The sequence below is a fragment of the Miniopterus schreibersii genome (genome assembly GCF_964146895.1).
Source record: "Miniopterus schreibersii genome assembly, chromosome: 2".
Classification (NCBI taxonomy): domain Eukaryota; kingdom Metazoa; phylum Chordata; class Mammalia; order Chiroptera; family Miniopteridae; genus Miniopterus; species Miniopterus schreibersii.
Genome location: NC_138102.1, coordinates 139,245,721 through 139,257,624, shown reverse-complemented (window position 1 = coordinate 139,257,624; position 11,904 = coordinate 139,245,721). Strand labels below are relative to the sequence as shown.

The 11,904-nt window shown below is 51.8% G+C and overlaps 1 protein-coding gene across 2 annotated transcripts; it reads right to left on the bottom strand.

Moving 5' to 3' along the window:
* Positions 1 to 348: 348 nt before the first annotated feature.
* PPP1R1A (protein phosphatase 1 regulatory inhibitor subunit 1A) lies at positions 349 to 10,316 on the bottom strand. 2 transcript variants are annotated; one of them, XM_081128787.1, is made up of 7 exons: positions 10,049 to 10,316; positions 6,345 to 6,405; positions 5,306 to 5,343; positions 4,925 to 4,988; positions 2,039 to 2,194; positions 1,003 to 1,109; positions 349 to 482 (listed from the first exon to the last, which is right to left on the bottom strand). In XM_081128787.1, exons 1-7 carry the CDS (start codon positions 10,130 to 10,132, stop codon positions 474 to 476), a joined length of 519 nt encoding a protein of 172 aa, XP_080984913.1. In that variant the 5' UTR covers positions 10,133 to 10,316; the 3' UTR covers positions 349 to 473. The 2 variants fall into 2 exon arrangements, with proteins under 2 accessions (XP_080984913.1, XP_080984914.1); XM_081128788.1 differs by having other exon boundaries at positions 349 to 479; positions 10,049 to 10,258.
* Positions 10,317 to 11,904: the final 1,588 nt, after the last annotated feature.

Sequence of the window (11,904 nt, the reverse complement as noted above, 5' to 3'; positions counted from 1 at the left end):
CCCTTGTGTCCAGTAGATGGTGCTCACAGCAAAGTCACAGTGGGACCAGCCTCAGAGCTCCAAGTTATGCAGCTGCAGGGCAGCCCTGCCAGGTGGTGATATCTTTTCTTAATAGGAAAAGACAACCTGGGCCATTCTTTCTTCTTGGTACCCTGGAAGTTAGTCCTCCCATCTATCTGACTCCCATTTCTCTTCCCACAGCAAGTAAGGACAGGGTTGGAGAAGAACCCCCTTCTCAATTCTCTTGCCCAGAGGGAGCTGAGCACAAGGTCAGGGGCTGTAGAAAGGGCAAGACAAGAGGGGAGAGAGAAAAGATTCTCCAAGTCAGGAAAGAAGGAAAATGCCAAGGACCTAACACCAAATTTATCACTTTTTAAAAACAAGAGATTTTCCCCAAAAGTGAAGAAATAAGAAACAAATCCAGTGTCCACACACTCCCAACTGCAGTCTTGTATCCAGGATATCTCCTTCACTCAGACCTGCTGCGGGGAAAGAGGGCAGAAAGAGAGGGTGAGTGAACAGCCAGAGGGCATGCTGTCCCCTCCCCAGCTGGTCTGCCCAACCATCCCATTAGTCAAGCAGCTAACTTCTGATGTCTGATACCAGTTCCTGTCCCTTGTCCAATCTACATGGGGGGTGGGGGTGGGGGGGGGATGGAGACTGTCAAATTGAAGCTCACAAGGTTACTTCATTAATGCCTTCACTCCAGGCAGGGCCACTGCTCATCCAGCCTGGATAGGTGGGGATCTCCTTTTGGGTTCCAAATGCCCTTTATCAGAAAACCCATGGTCTATTTCCATCACCTCTTCCAGGAGCCAGAAGTCCTAACTCAGAGTCTAACCTCAATCCCTGCTACTGCAGATTCTCCTTTGTCCATCCTCTTGTCATAGAGAATAACTCTTCAGTGACTAAAGCTGGTGCTTTTCCCCCCTTCCCTGAGTCCAGATCTTAGCCCTCGCCTTTATCCACACAGCCTGCTCTCCTGTAGACCTGCAGCCTTACCGAGTTGGCTCCCTGGGAATCCAGTGGCGGTATACGGGCTGAGGGTTCCTCTGTGCTAGGTTTCTCACTGCTCCTCTCCTGAGTTTTTGGGGTGGATTCTGAAGGCTCTAAGGAGGGAAAATGGGGGGTGGGAGGAGAGGTGGTATTCATCAGGGCTTGTAGAGAGGGCAGTGCTGCTGCTCACCCCACCCCATACTCCAATGACCCCTGAGAGGATCCAAGACCTGGGGCAATTGGGCAAGACCAATGGGGTTTTCTCTGATCATAATTCCTACTAGAGAATCACTACATTAAATTTTTTTTTCTCTGTAATCAGAAATCGAAAAAAACACACCCTCCAACGAAAGTTTTCAAATTTGGGTACAATCTCAATGTGTGGCTAAATCTGACCTGAACTGATATGAAGCTACTTATAGTCTATTTATCCCACTTAGGGGGACAGTTCATTTCACTGTAGAAATAGCAATGTGTTTGATTACAGGGTGCACTGCTGGGGGTGTGATGTAATATACAGCGTACATACTGTATCGCCATAAAATTGGAAAAATTCTGACTTCTGGAATAATTGGGATAAGGGACTATGGAGATGTATTAACAACACCTCTAGCAGTTTCCATGTATTATATGCTTTGTATGTATCAGCTACTGGGAAGTTTCACTTAATTTTCACAAACAACCCAGTGAAGTGGGCACCATCATTACCACTTTGTAGACTGAGGTAAGTAAGTTGCTCAAGGCCTCTGAGCTGGGAAAAGGGCAGAGCCAGGATTCTAGCCTGTGAGTGCTGTTCCCATTCTTCTGGGCTCCCCCCATACGACCACTACTGGGAGCTCTGAAGGCCAGTTGGGAGGGGCTGGGATCATTCAGTCAGGAAAAGTGAAAAGATGCAAATACACGCACTAGGTGCAGATATAGCCATATTCTGAAGACAGTTTCTGGCTGCTACAAGACCCCTCCCCACAAAGGCAAAGCTGGCCTCCTCCCAGGCTGGTCCCTCCCCAGCCTGGTCCCTCCGCAGCTTGCAGCTTGGACGTACTTTGTGCTTTCCCAGAGGTGCTCAGCCTTGACTCCGCTTCTGTGTCTGTGGCCCCAGGTGGGCAGGTCTCCTGGGTCCCCGTGCTCTCAGTGGCTCCCTCAGGCTCCTCTCCCTGCTGCTGTTGCCCCAGGTGATGTTCAACCATCATCTGGAGCTCTAGGGGTACAGAGAAAGGGAGAGAACATTGGACATGACTGCCCAGAGCCGCCTCTGTGGACCCTTAACTTCAACAGCCCCACTAAATGGCCATCACACACTGCCAGTGTGGTTTGACTTTCCCATCCCCTGAGATCTGAACAAGGAGGGACATTTGCCAGGCAATTAGGAGGGACTAGAGCTGGACAATAAAATGTATTTCCTTCAAAGGTAGGAAAGGTGCCCTGGCCAGTGTGGCTCGGTTGGTTGAGCATTGTTCCATGTACCAAAGGGTCGCCAGTTTGATTCCAGGTCAGGCACATACCCCAGTTACGGGTTCGATTCTTGGTAGGGATGCATAGAGGAGGCAACCGGTCAGGCAACCAATAGATGTTTCTCTCCCTCTCCCTTCCTCTCTTAAATCAATAAAAACATATATATTTTTAAAAAGGTAAGAAGGGTGTAGGGAAGAGCCTTTAAGAACAAAAGATCCTCCTAACTTGCTGGGATACTTGGTCTCCCTTGGGAGCAGGAGAAAAGACTCAAATTAGAGTCAAGAAATATTTGAAATCAAAGCAGCATGGTCCTGGCATAAAAAGAGACACATAGGCCATGGAACAGAATAGAGAGCCCAGAAATAAACTCACTTCTATATGGTCAATTAATCTATGACAAAGGAGGCAAGAACATACAGCGGGGTAAAGACAGTCTATTCAATAAATGGTGTTGGGAAAACTGGACAGACACATGCAAAAAAACAAAACTAGATCACCTTCTTTCACCATATAAAAGAATAAACTCAAAATAGATTAAAGACTTAAATGTAAGACCCAAAACCATAAAACTAGAAGAAAACATAGGTAGTAAACTCTCTGACATTGCTCTTAGTAATATTTTTTCTGATATATCTCCTCTGGCAAGAGAAACAAAAGAAAAAATAAACAAAAGGGACTACATCAAACTAAAAGTTTTTGCAAAGTTTTGTGGAGGAAGCCATCAACAAAACGAAAAGACAACCTACTGAATGGGAGAAGATATTCTCCAATGATATATACAATAAGGGGTCACTATCCAACATTTATAAAGAATTCATACAACTAAACACCAAAAACAACCCCCAAACAATACAATTAAAAAATGGGCAGAGGACCTGAATAGACACTTCTCCAAAAAGGACATACAGATGGCCAATAGACCCATGAAAAGATGTTAAATGCCACTAATCATCAGAAAAACGCAAATTAAAACCACAGTGAGATATCACCTCACACCTGTCAAAATGGCTATGATCAATAAATCCACCAACGACGAGTGTTGGGGAGGATGTGGGGAAAAGGGCACCCTCCTGCACAGCTGGTGGGAGTGTGGACTGGTGCAGCCACCATGGAAAACAGTAGGGAGGGTCCTCAAAAAATTAAATATGAAACTGCCTATGGCCTGGAGATTTCACTTCTGGGTATTTATCTGAAGAAATCCAAAATACTAATTGAAAAGATATATGCACCCCTTTGTTCACTGCAGCATCATTTACAATAGCCAAGATATGGAAGCAATTTAAGTGCCCAGCAATAGATGATTGGATAAAGAAGGTGTGTTACATATATATACACTGGACTATTACTTGGCCATAAAAACGGATGAAATCTTACCATTATTATGCTAAGTGAAATAAGTCAGACAGATAAAGACAAATAGCACAAGATTTCACTTATACATGGAACCTAAAGAACAAAAGAAATAAACAAACAAACAAAATAGAAACATACTTATAGACACAGAGAACAAACTGATGGCTGCCAGATAGAGGACGTTTGAGGGCTGGATGAAAAGGTGAAGGGATCGAGAAGGACAATTTGGTAGTTACAAAATAGTCATGGGAAAGTAAAATACAGCACAGGGAACATAGTCAATAACATTGTAATAACTATGCATGGTGCCAGGTGGGTACTGGACTTATGGGGGGGGTCACTTCGTAAATTATATACATGTTTAACCACTATGCTGTATACCTGAAACCAATATAAAATAATATTGAATGTCAACTGTAATTAAAAAAAAAAATTTGAGTCCTAGCCAATTTGGCTCAGTTGTTAGAGAGTCAGCCCTTGGACTGAAGGGTCTCAGGCTTGATTCTGGCTGAGGGGGCGTATTTCAGTTGCAGGCTCGGCCCAGGTCAGAGCATGTGGGAGACAACCAGTTGATGTCTCTCTCTCAAATCCACCTGTCTCTCTCTCTCTCTCTCCTTCCCTCCCTCCTTCCTTCCCTCCCTCCTTCCTTCCCTCCCTCCTTCCCTCCCTCCCTCCCTGAAAAGCAATGGAAAAGATATCCTTGAGTGAGGATTTAAAACAAAAAAAATTGAGTAACTTCTATGCGCTGCGCACTATGCTGGGTGAGTTCACATATTTTCTTTAACTTAACTGCCCTAGTGAGCTAGTATTCGGGGCTCAGTAGGTTAGGAAGGTTCTCCAAGGCCGCTCAGCTAGTTGGGAAACAGGGCTGGAATCAAGCTCCAGTTTGTGTAGCAACAACCCCACTGTAATAATGACAGACTTAATGACTTCTCAAGGATTCCTTTCAAAGGGGCATTAGGTCAACTGTACAGCCTCAGGCACAGAGGGGAAGAAAGAGATAGGGGGAGGAGGGTGGGTGGAGGTATATGGGGGATAAATGGTGATGGAAAAAAGAAAATAAAATAAAGGGGGAAAAATAAAATTGCAAAAAAAAGAGAAAGATGGGAAGGATCTTCCAAACCTTTCATTGTAGGTGTGGTCCTCGTCACCTTCTTCCGTTGCCGTGGAGACATGGACAAAGTGGACTGTGAAGGACAGAACACAGGTGAGTGCCAGCCCGCTCACTGGCCTCCTCTGCCTCGCCATGCTTTTGGATTGCAGTTGGGGGTAGGTGTGGACTTCGGAAAGTGGGGGAAGGAAATTCCTGCTTCTCCAGCCCCCACAATGGTGAGCAAGGAGACTATGTGTTGGGCATTCTGGGGGATGTGCGTATGTCCACTGCACATTTGGGGTGTGCAGGGAAGAGGGAGTCAAAGGCTCTGCAGGTGGAGGGTTCTGAGGAATAATCCCCTAATGAGTCAGTGGGTTTCCTGGGCTCGGCTGAATGGAGGGGTCAGCTCACCTTGAGAAGGGGGTTGGGGATCCGGTCTTCATCTATCTCTGAGGGGAACAGGGAAAGGAGAAAGTGATGAGGCTGGGAAACCCAGGGGGTCCCCACAGAGCTAACTTCCAAGGAGAGGAGCCTCTGCAGTCACCTCCTTCCTGATGTGTCCCTCACATCTGCCCTTAAGAAGTCAGTCCTGGTGGCTGCCCCAGGCCTACTCCCTCCAGCTTCCTCCTGCTCTCAAGGCTGGCTTTACCCCTGCATCTAATCCTGTCCTTGACCCTACAGGTTTATGTGTCTACATCCTTGCCTCAGACCTGGAGGTTCCAGGATTTGTGGTCCCTTTGCTCTTTTCCTCCCTCTGAAGTATCCATATCTCTTTCTCCTTCTATCCATCTCCCCTACCCCAGGTCTAGAACTGAACCCTGCATAGGAGGGAACATCGGAAAAGGAATAGCAAACGTATCCTGTGCAGGGGCCAAGAAGGTACAATCATTCTCCTAGCTGGAGGAGAGCTGGAGACTCAGGCATCCTGAACTCCCTGCTAGCTTATAAGCATGACCACCTCTCTTCTACTCTCCCATCAAGCTCCCCATGACATTCCCTGAGACCTTGCTCTGTCCCCAGACCTTCATGGGGACACTGGTGACCAGAATGCCAGCTGCGCCCTGAGCTTTTTCTAACCTTCCCTCTCCCCTCTGGGGGCTGTGGAGATAGCTGCTGGAGGCGGTCCCTCCCCCTCACAGCTGTCACTGCCTCCAGGGGTGGGGGCAGCAGCCTCTCAGTTGCTGGAGAAACCTGGAAGCTGTTGCGAAGCAACCAGCACTCAGTTGACCACCGCAATTCCTGAGGGGCTTAGGAACCAGGTGGTCTCCCTGCCCTTCCTAGCACTGCTCTGCCTGCCCAGAGCAAAGGAAATCCTCCTGCTAATCCAGCCACCACTTTTCTGCTTCCAGGGTTGAAGAGATCTCTGATTTCTCAGATCTGCCCTTCTATCGAGCACCCACCTTCTCTCACCGACCCAGCTGCCTTCAGCAGCCCCCATTCCTGGATTTACCTGGGGATGACTGGTCACTGGTCAGCACAAGGGTGGCAGGGGTGGGCCGACGCCTCCGAATCTGAAGGAAGAGGTCAAGTACAAGGCATCAAAGCCCCACCCAACACCACTCAGCAACATAATCCAGGTCAGCCAGTTAGCATACCTAAAAAAATGTCATGTTACGCCGAACCTGCTGTCCCAGGGTGGACTTTCTTGGGTCCATCCCTCTCCCCTGGGGACCCAAAAGACTACCCCCACTTTCTGCATCCCCTATCCCCTTTCTGTCTCTGCATCCCCCCAGTCCTGGCCCTTCCTCCCCATCTCAGCAGTTATATCTGCTCCAATGCATCGATCTCTGGCCTGCTGTCCTTCCGTCCATCCTGGATCAATGGTCAGAAATAACCATAGAGGTACAAGGCTCTTCCCTCAGTCTCCCAGCCCACCCCTCAAACAGACATTAACCCTTTGTGGACCAGCACCTGAAGAGAGCACCCCTCCATCCCCACCCAGTCTGGGAGGACAGCACAGAAAAGGTAGGTCTGAATGTGCATTCCCCTGGCCTGTGCCCCTCACTCCCTAATGTTCTCCCTATCCTTGGATACTCTGCCTTTCTAATTTGTCAGGAAATATGGTTTGTGAAAATCCTTGTCACGGTAACTATAAATGAGGAGGAGTCCTAGGCAGGACCCTGGTCAGAACCTACAGTTTAGCTGAAAAATCTTATCCTAGGCTCAGGATCCCATTCTAAGAAATTAACATGTAAAGAGCCGATTGCCGGGCTTCTGAATCCCCTTTCCCATTGCTGTTCTTTTGTCTTGCTGCCAATAAAGTTGATTGTTGTTGAAGATGGTCCAAGGACTATTGGGACATGTAGTTTTTTCCCTTTCTCTGGAGGGGTTAGGGGCTTGGAAGTGAGGGAAAAGGTGGGGTTGGAGTCCCTGTAGCTCCCTCCAGGGCAGCAGAAGGGAGGGAAGGTTAATGGGACCGGGAAAGAGGCTAAAATTATTCAGGACTAACAGGAGTAGGGTGAGGACACTGAATGATCAAATTCCTATCTGTGTGTCCATTATTTAGTATCATTACCATTGGGGGTAACGTGGTAAGATGCCTGCCCTTCTCTATGCCCAGAAAATGGGTACCAGCCATAGTAAGAGGGGCAGTATCGGTCTGAGAGGCTGACTCTCCCCAGAGAAGAGACACATGGAATGGGAGTATGTAGAGGTAGGGCATGTTTCTCAGGAGAACCCAGCAGCACCTGTTTCTGGTGTAATTTCAAGGTCCTTGGCACTAGCAGTCCTGTGTGTGTGTGCGTGTGTGTGTGCATGGGTACACGCATGCATTGCACAAACATTAGCTGAGTCCGACTCTAGCTATTTCTGCTGCAAATGTGCTGGGTGCCAGCAGGCAGGCGTGTGTGCCTCATATATGTGGGTGGGGGCCATCCTTCTCCTGGGAGGGCACTCCTCTCCCTTTCCTGCTCTGGGGGAGGGGCCTGGCTGTAAAAGAGACAGGGAGAAGGTAGGGTGTGGATTAGTGGGAGTTGGGAGCCTGAGAAGGAGACTCCAAGTATGACAGAAAAGGCCTTTGAAAGGGCAGCAGGGCTCTGTGATCTTGCACAGATCCCTTCCTTAGCCAATTTCCTTGCCTTGGACAGATTTCTAAGCACTCAGTGTCCTTGAGAATTATGAGGGAATGAAGTCAGACTTCCCAAAGCACCTCCCAGACACCTGAACTATGCTTTTTTCTCTTTCTTGCACTTATCCCAAATCCTAGCTCTCAAGGACACCTGGTGCCTTTGCCTCTGATTTATTTCCAAACCAGTCATGCCAAGGACCTGGTAGTTCCGGGCACCCCCCATCCCCTGCCACCCTGTGCTCCCTAATTCAGATCTTTTGAGTGTTTTTTACCCTCCCTTGTCAATCTGGGTTAGGAGCTCCTGCCAAACCTGGAGCTTTTTGCCTACACACTTGGGTAACACAGCAGGAGGGGTTGAGGTTAGACTGCAGGTAAGGTTTCAGGCTTGGCAGACAGATTTCTGAAGACTAGAGAAAAGCAGGCTCAAGTCCCAGCTCTCTTTTTTCCCTCTGACTCCTTGGCACTGCCTTATCCCTCTCCCGTGTCCCTAGACCCCTGAACCAGGGTGCGCCCCCCCTCCCCTACCAACACACACCTACACCTGCCTCCTCTAACACCAAACAGATGCAGGTGTCAGGTAGTGATACCTGTTTGTGCCAACAGGAGGCATATCCGCTTGAAACCTCACTCCTAACCCCCACATTCCACACTCTCCAGCGCTTTATTCCTGAGTCAGAGGTTATCTTTGCCAGTCCCCTGCCTGCAGGCATAATAACCTTTCCCTGACCCCAGGGAAAGCGCCCCATGCTCCAGGCTCTCCACCCTCCTCATTCTCAGGAGCTCTGAGGTCTCACCACAGTCCCTCTACTGTCCCACCTCAGAGGTCTGGAGATGTGGCTCCCCAGGCCAGGGAGAGGATGAGACCAGGTACCTAACCCCTGCCCACACTTGGGAAGCTGAAGTTATAGGGAGAGAGTGTGTGCCTTCCTGTTCCCTTCCCATCCAGACCTCGTTCTACCAACCAGATAGATCAACAGAAAGGAGACTCTCAGCCCATCCTGAGAGGTCCATGTTTTTTCAGGTGGGGAGGCCCAGCAGAGCCCTGGCGGCGTGGGGTTGGGGGGAAGTAGAGAACTGACCTTGTGGGAAGAGGGATGCCCAGGCAAATGGACAGAGAACACAAAAGAGATGGAGAAATGAGCAAATGAGCAAATATTTGGCGAACAGTCTGTAGAGGTGACCAAGGGTGGTCGCCTCTCCACTGAGACATACACTTGCTCACACACTCTCATAGGCTGCTGCCGCCTCTGCCAGGCTGCTCTGAGCTAAAAATAGGCCAGGCCAGGAGGCTGGGCTGGGCCCTGGACTCCCACCCCTTCAGCCAAGGCCAGCACAGTGCTTCTCCCCTGCCTATCGCTCAACTTGAACCCCAGTCCTTCGAAAGCCCCTGCCTGTGGCTTCCCATGTGCCATTCTCTCCATGCCACCCCCACTCCCCGCTCCAAAGGGCGGTAGTTGGGAAAAATGGCCCACGTGTCCAGACTTGCAGAAAGGGGAGCCCCAGCCTGCAGACAGGACCACCCCTCCCCAAAGCCCCGGCCCTCTCAGTGTTCCCCAGCCCCTTCTTGGTCTCACTCTCTGGGATCCGGCAGGGTCGCCCCTAGTTAGGAGAGGACTGGGCGGGCTATTTCTCTTCTTTCCATTCCTACGGCACCAGGTTCCCCCCATTACTACCCTCTCCCCTCACCCCTCCCGCGCTGCTGCGGTTACCCTTCTGCGTGCCCCCCCCCCCCCCCCCCCCAGCTCAGAAACTCTGGCGGGGTTGACCAGGAGCAGGACGCCAGGCGGGCGAAGGCGGCAGGGGTCGGTCCTCGGGCACCCCCTCCCCCAGGGCTGGGGAGGCAGGGAGCGACTCTCGAGGGGACAGGCGTCCAGGGGCGGCGCTCGTCCTTCAGTCCATCTTGAAGAAGCAAGGATAGGGACGGGTGGCTCCGACGGTGGGGGAGGGGACAGAAGCCCCCAAACTGAGCGCATCCGCCCTTAGAGGCGCACCGCCAAGGGAAGACCACGCGGGTACCTCGGTCCTGCAGTGCAGGGGTCCCTCGTCCTTGGCTGGGCGAGTCCCCCGCCGCCCTCCCTGCTCCGCACCTGCTCGGCCGCCTCCGGGTCGAGGTGCGGCTCCAGCAGCGGGACGGTGAACTGGATCTTCCGCGGGCTGTTGTCCGGCTCCATCGCTGGGCGGCGGCGGCGGCGGGAAGGCGGCGGCCTCGGGGCTGGGCGGGCGCGCGCCCTCTCGGCTCCGCTCCGCTCGGGCCCCGGCCCGGCCCGCTCAGCTCCGGGCTCGGCGCTCCGCGCTCCCAGCTCGCGGCCCGGGGGCTCTGCGGCCGCCTATTGGCTCCGCACCCGCCCCTCGGCCCCCTTCCCCCGCCCCAGCCCCGAGCCTTAACCCCGTCGTGGCTGCGCCGCTGGCTGCGGGGGTCCCCACCCCGAGGGCGGGAGAGCGGGGTGTGGCCGGCCCGGGCGCGGGGGACGGCGCGGGCGGGGACGCAGGTGTCCGGGGAGTCCGGGCAGGGAGGGGGTGGGGAGCAGCTAGCGCGAACTTCTCCACGCCCGGCAGGTTTTAGGGGCGGGGAAGGTGGAAGGGCGCTGCGAGAGAGGCGGCAGCAAACGCAAGATATCGTGTCCTTTCATAGAGAAAGGGGGTTGTGTCAGAGAAAAGAAGGAAAGAGGATTTAGGTATGCAGCAGGAAGGACTGAGGCTAGACGCGGAGAGGGACTTTCCCTTGAGGAGAAGACACTAGGGCGGAGGTGGAAACTTGGAGGGGAGGTGTGGGGTGCGGGCAGCGGTCCTGTGTTCCCTTCGTGGCACGGCAGAGAACTGGAGACCTTAGAGGGTCTCCAGAGGCCAGAGCTTCTTCTCGAAGTGCTGATGGCAGTGGGTGGAAGGCTCAGGGAGAGAAGACGACCATCTGGGACTCGGCAGAAGGAGTAATAGGGGTGGCGAGCCAATAATGCTTGTGAAATAGATTTCTGTTTCTGCTTGCTAAATTATGGGGATGGGAAAGCAGGTGAAAGGCCTGCAAGAAGAGGATGCTGGGGAATAGAGCGGGAAACTCCTTTGGTGGGGTGGCTTGTTTACAGATAGCCTGGGTTTCCGATTTCACTGCTGGCAGAATATGAAATAATCTGCTGTAACTGAAGGGATGGAGGTTAGACTATGTGAAGAACTTACTAGTTTGGTGTAGGACCAAGATATCAATCAAACTAGAGAGTAAAGGAGATAGAATATTCATAGGAGCTGTGGGCACTATGCCAGGGGCTGGATAGGTAGAGGAGAGGTGCTGGGGCACTGGGGAGGGGTTGGGCTGGACATTCTGGGGGGAGGAGGAGGACTGCTGGTGGGGAGGAGAAGGGACAGGGAGTTCTGAGGGAGGGGGCCCTGCAGGGACCAGGACTGGAGATCTGTTCCTTTTGCTTTAAACTGAGCAAAGGGGAAATACCATACAGATCAATGCCTGCTTCTCTGGGGACCCGATGGTCATCCTCTCCTGTAAAGGGTCAGCCTCAACCCTCAGTGGCCTCCTCTCCCAGGCAGCCCTTCTTTGGCCTAGATTTCACATGGTCCCTTCCCCTGTTACCTCCCAAAATAACCTCTTCTGCTCCCTCCCCTCCCACCCCTCCAGCCATATCACTTTACACATGCCAGGTCCAGCTCAGCTTTCTCAGGGTAATGCTGGGGTTAGAGGAACCCAGTGGGCCAGCCAGACCTCCATTTCCTATCAACTGCCCCTGTTTTGCTGTCATTTGGACTCTAGGACCCCCTACACCCAGCCTGCATTTGCAGGGTTCCCTTGCTCTCTCTTTGATGAAGCAGGACCAGCTTGAGAAACAGCTAAACTGGAGCCCTTAGCCCCCCCCTTCAGGTCAGTTGCTACCCACCCCCTAGAAGTGACAGCAGAGGGAGGGGGTGCAAGGGCAAGAAGCCAAGAGAAAGATGGAGTCGG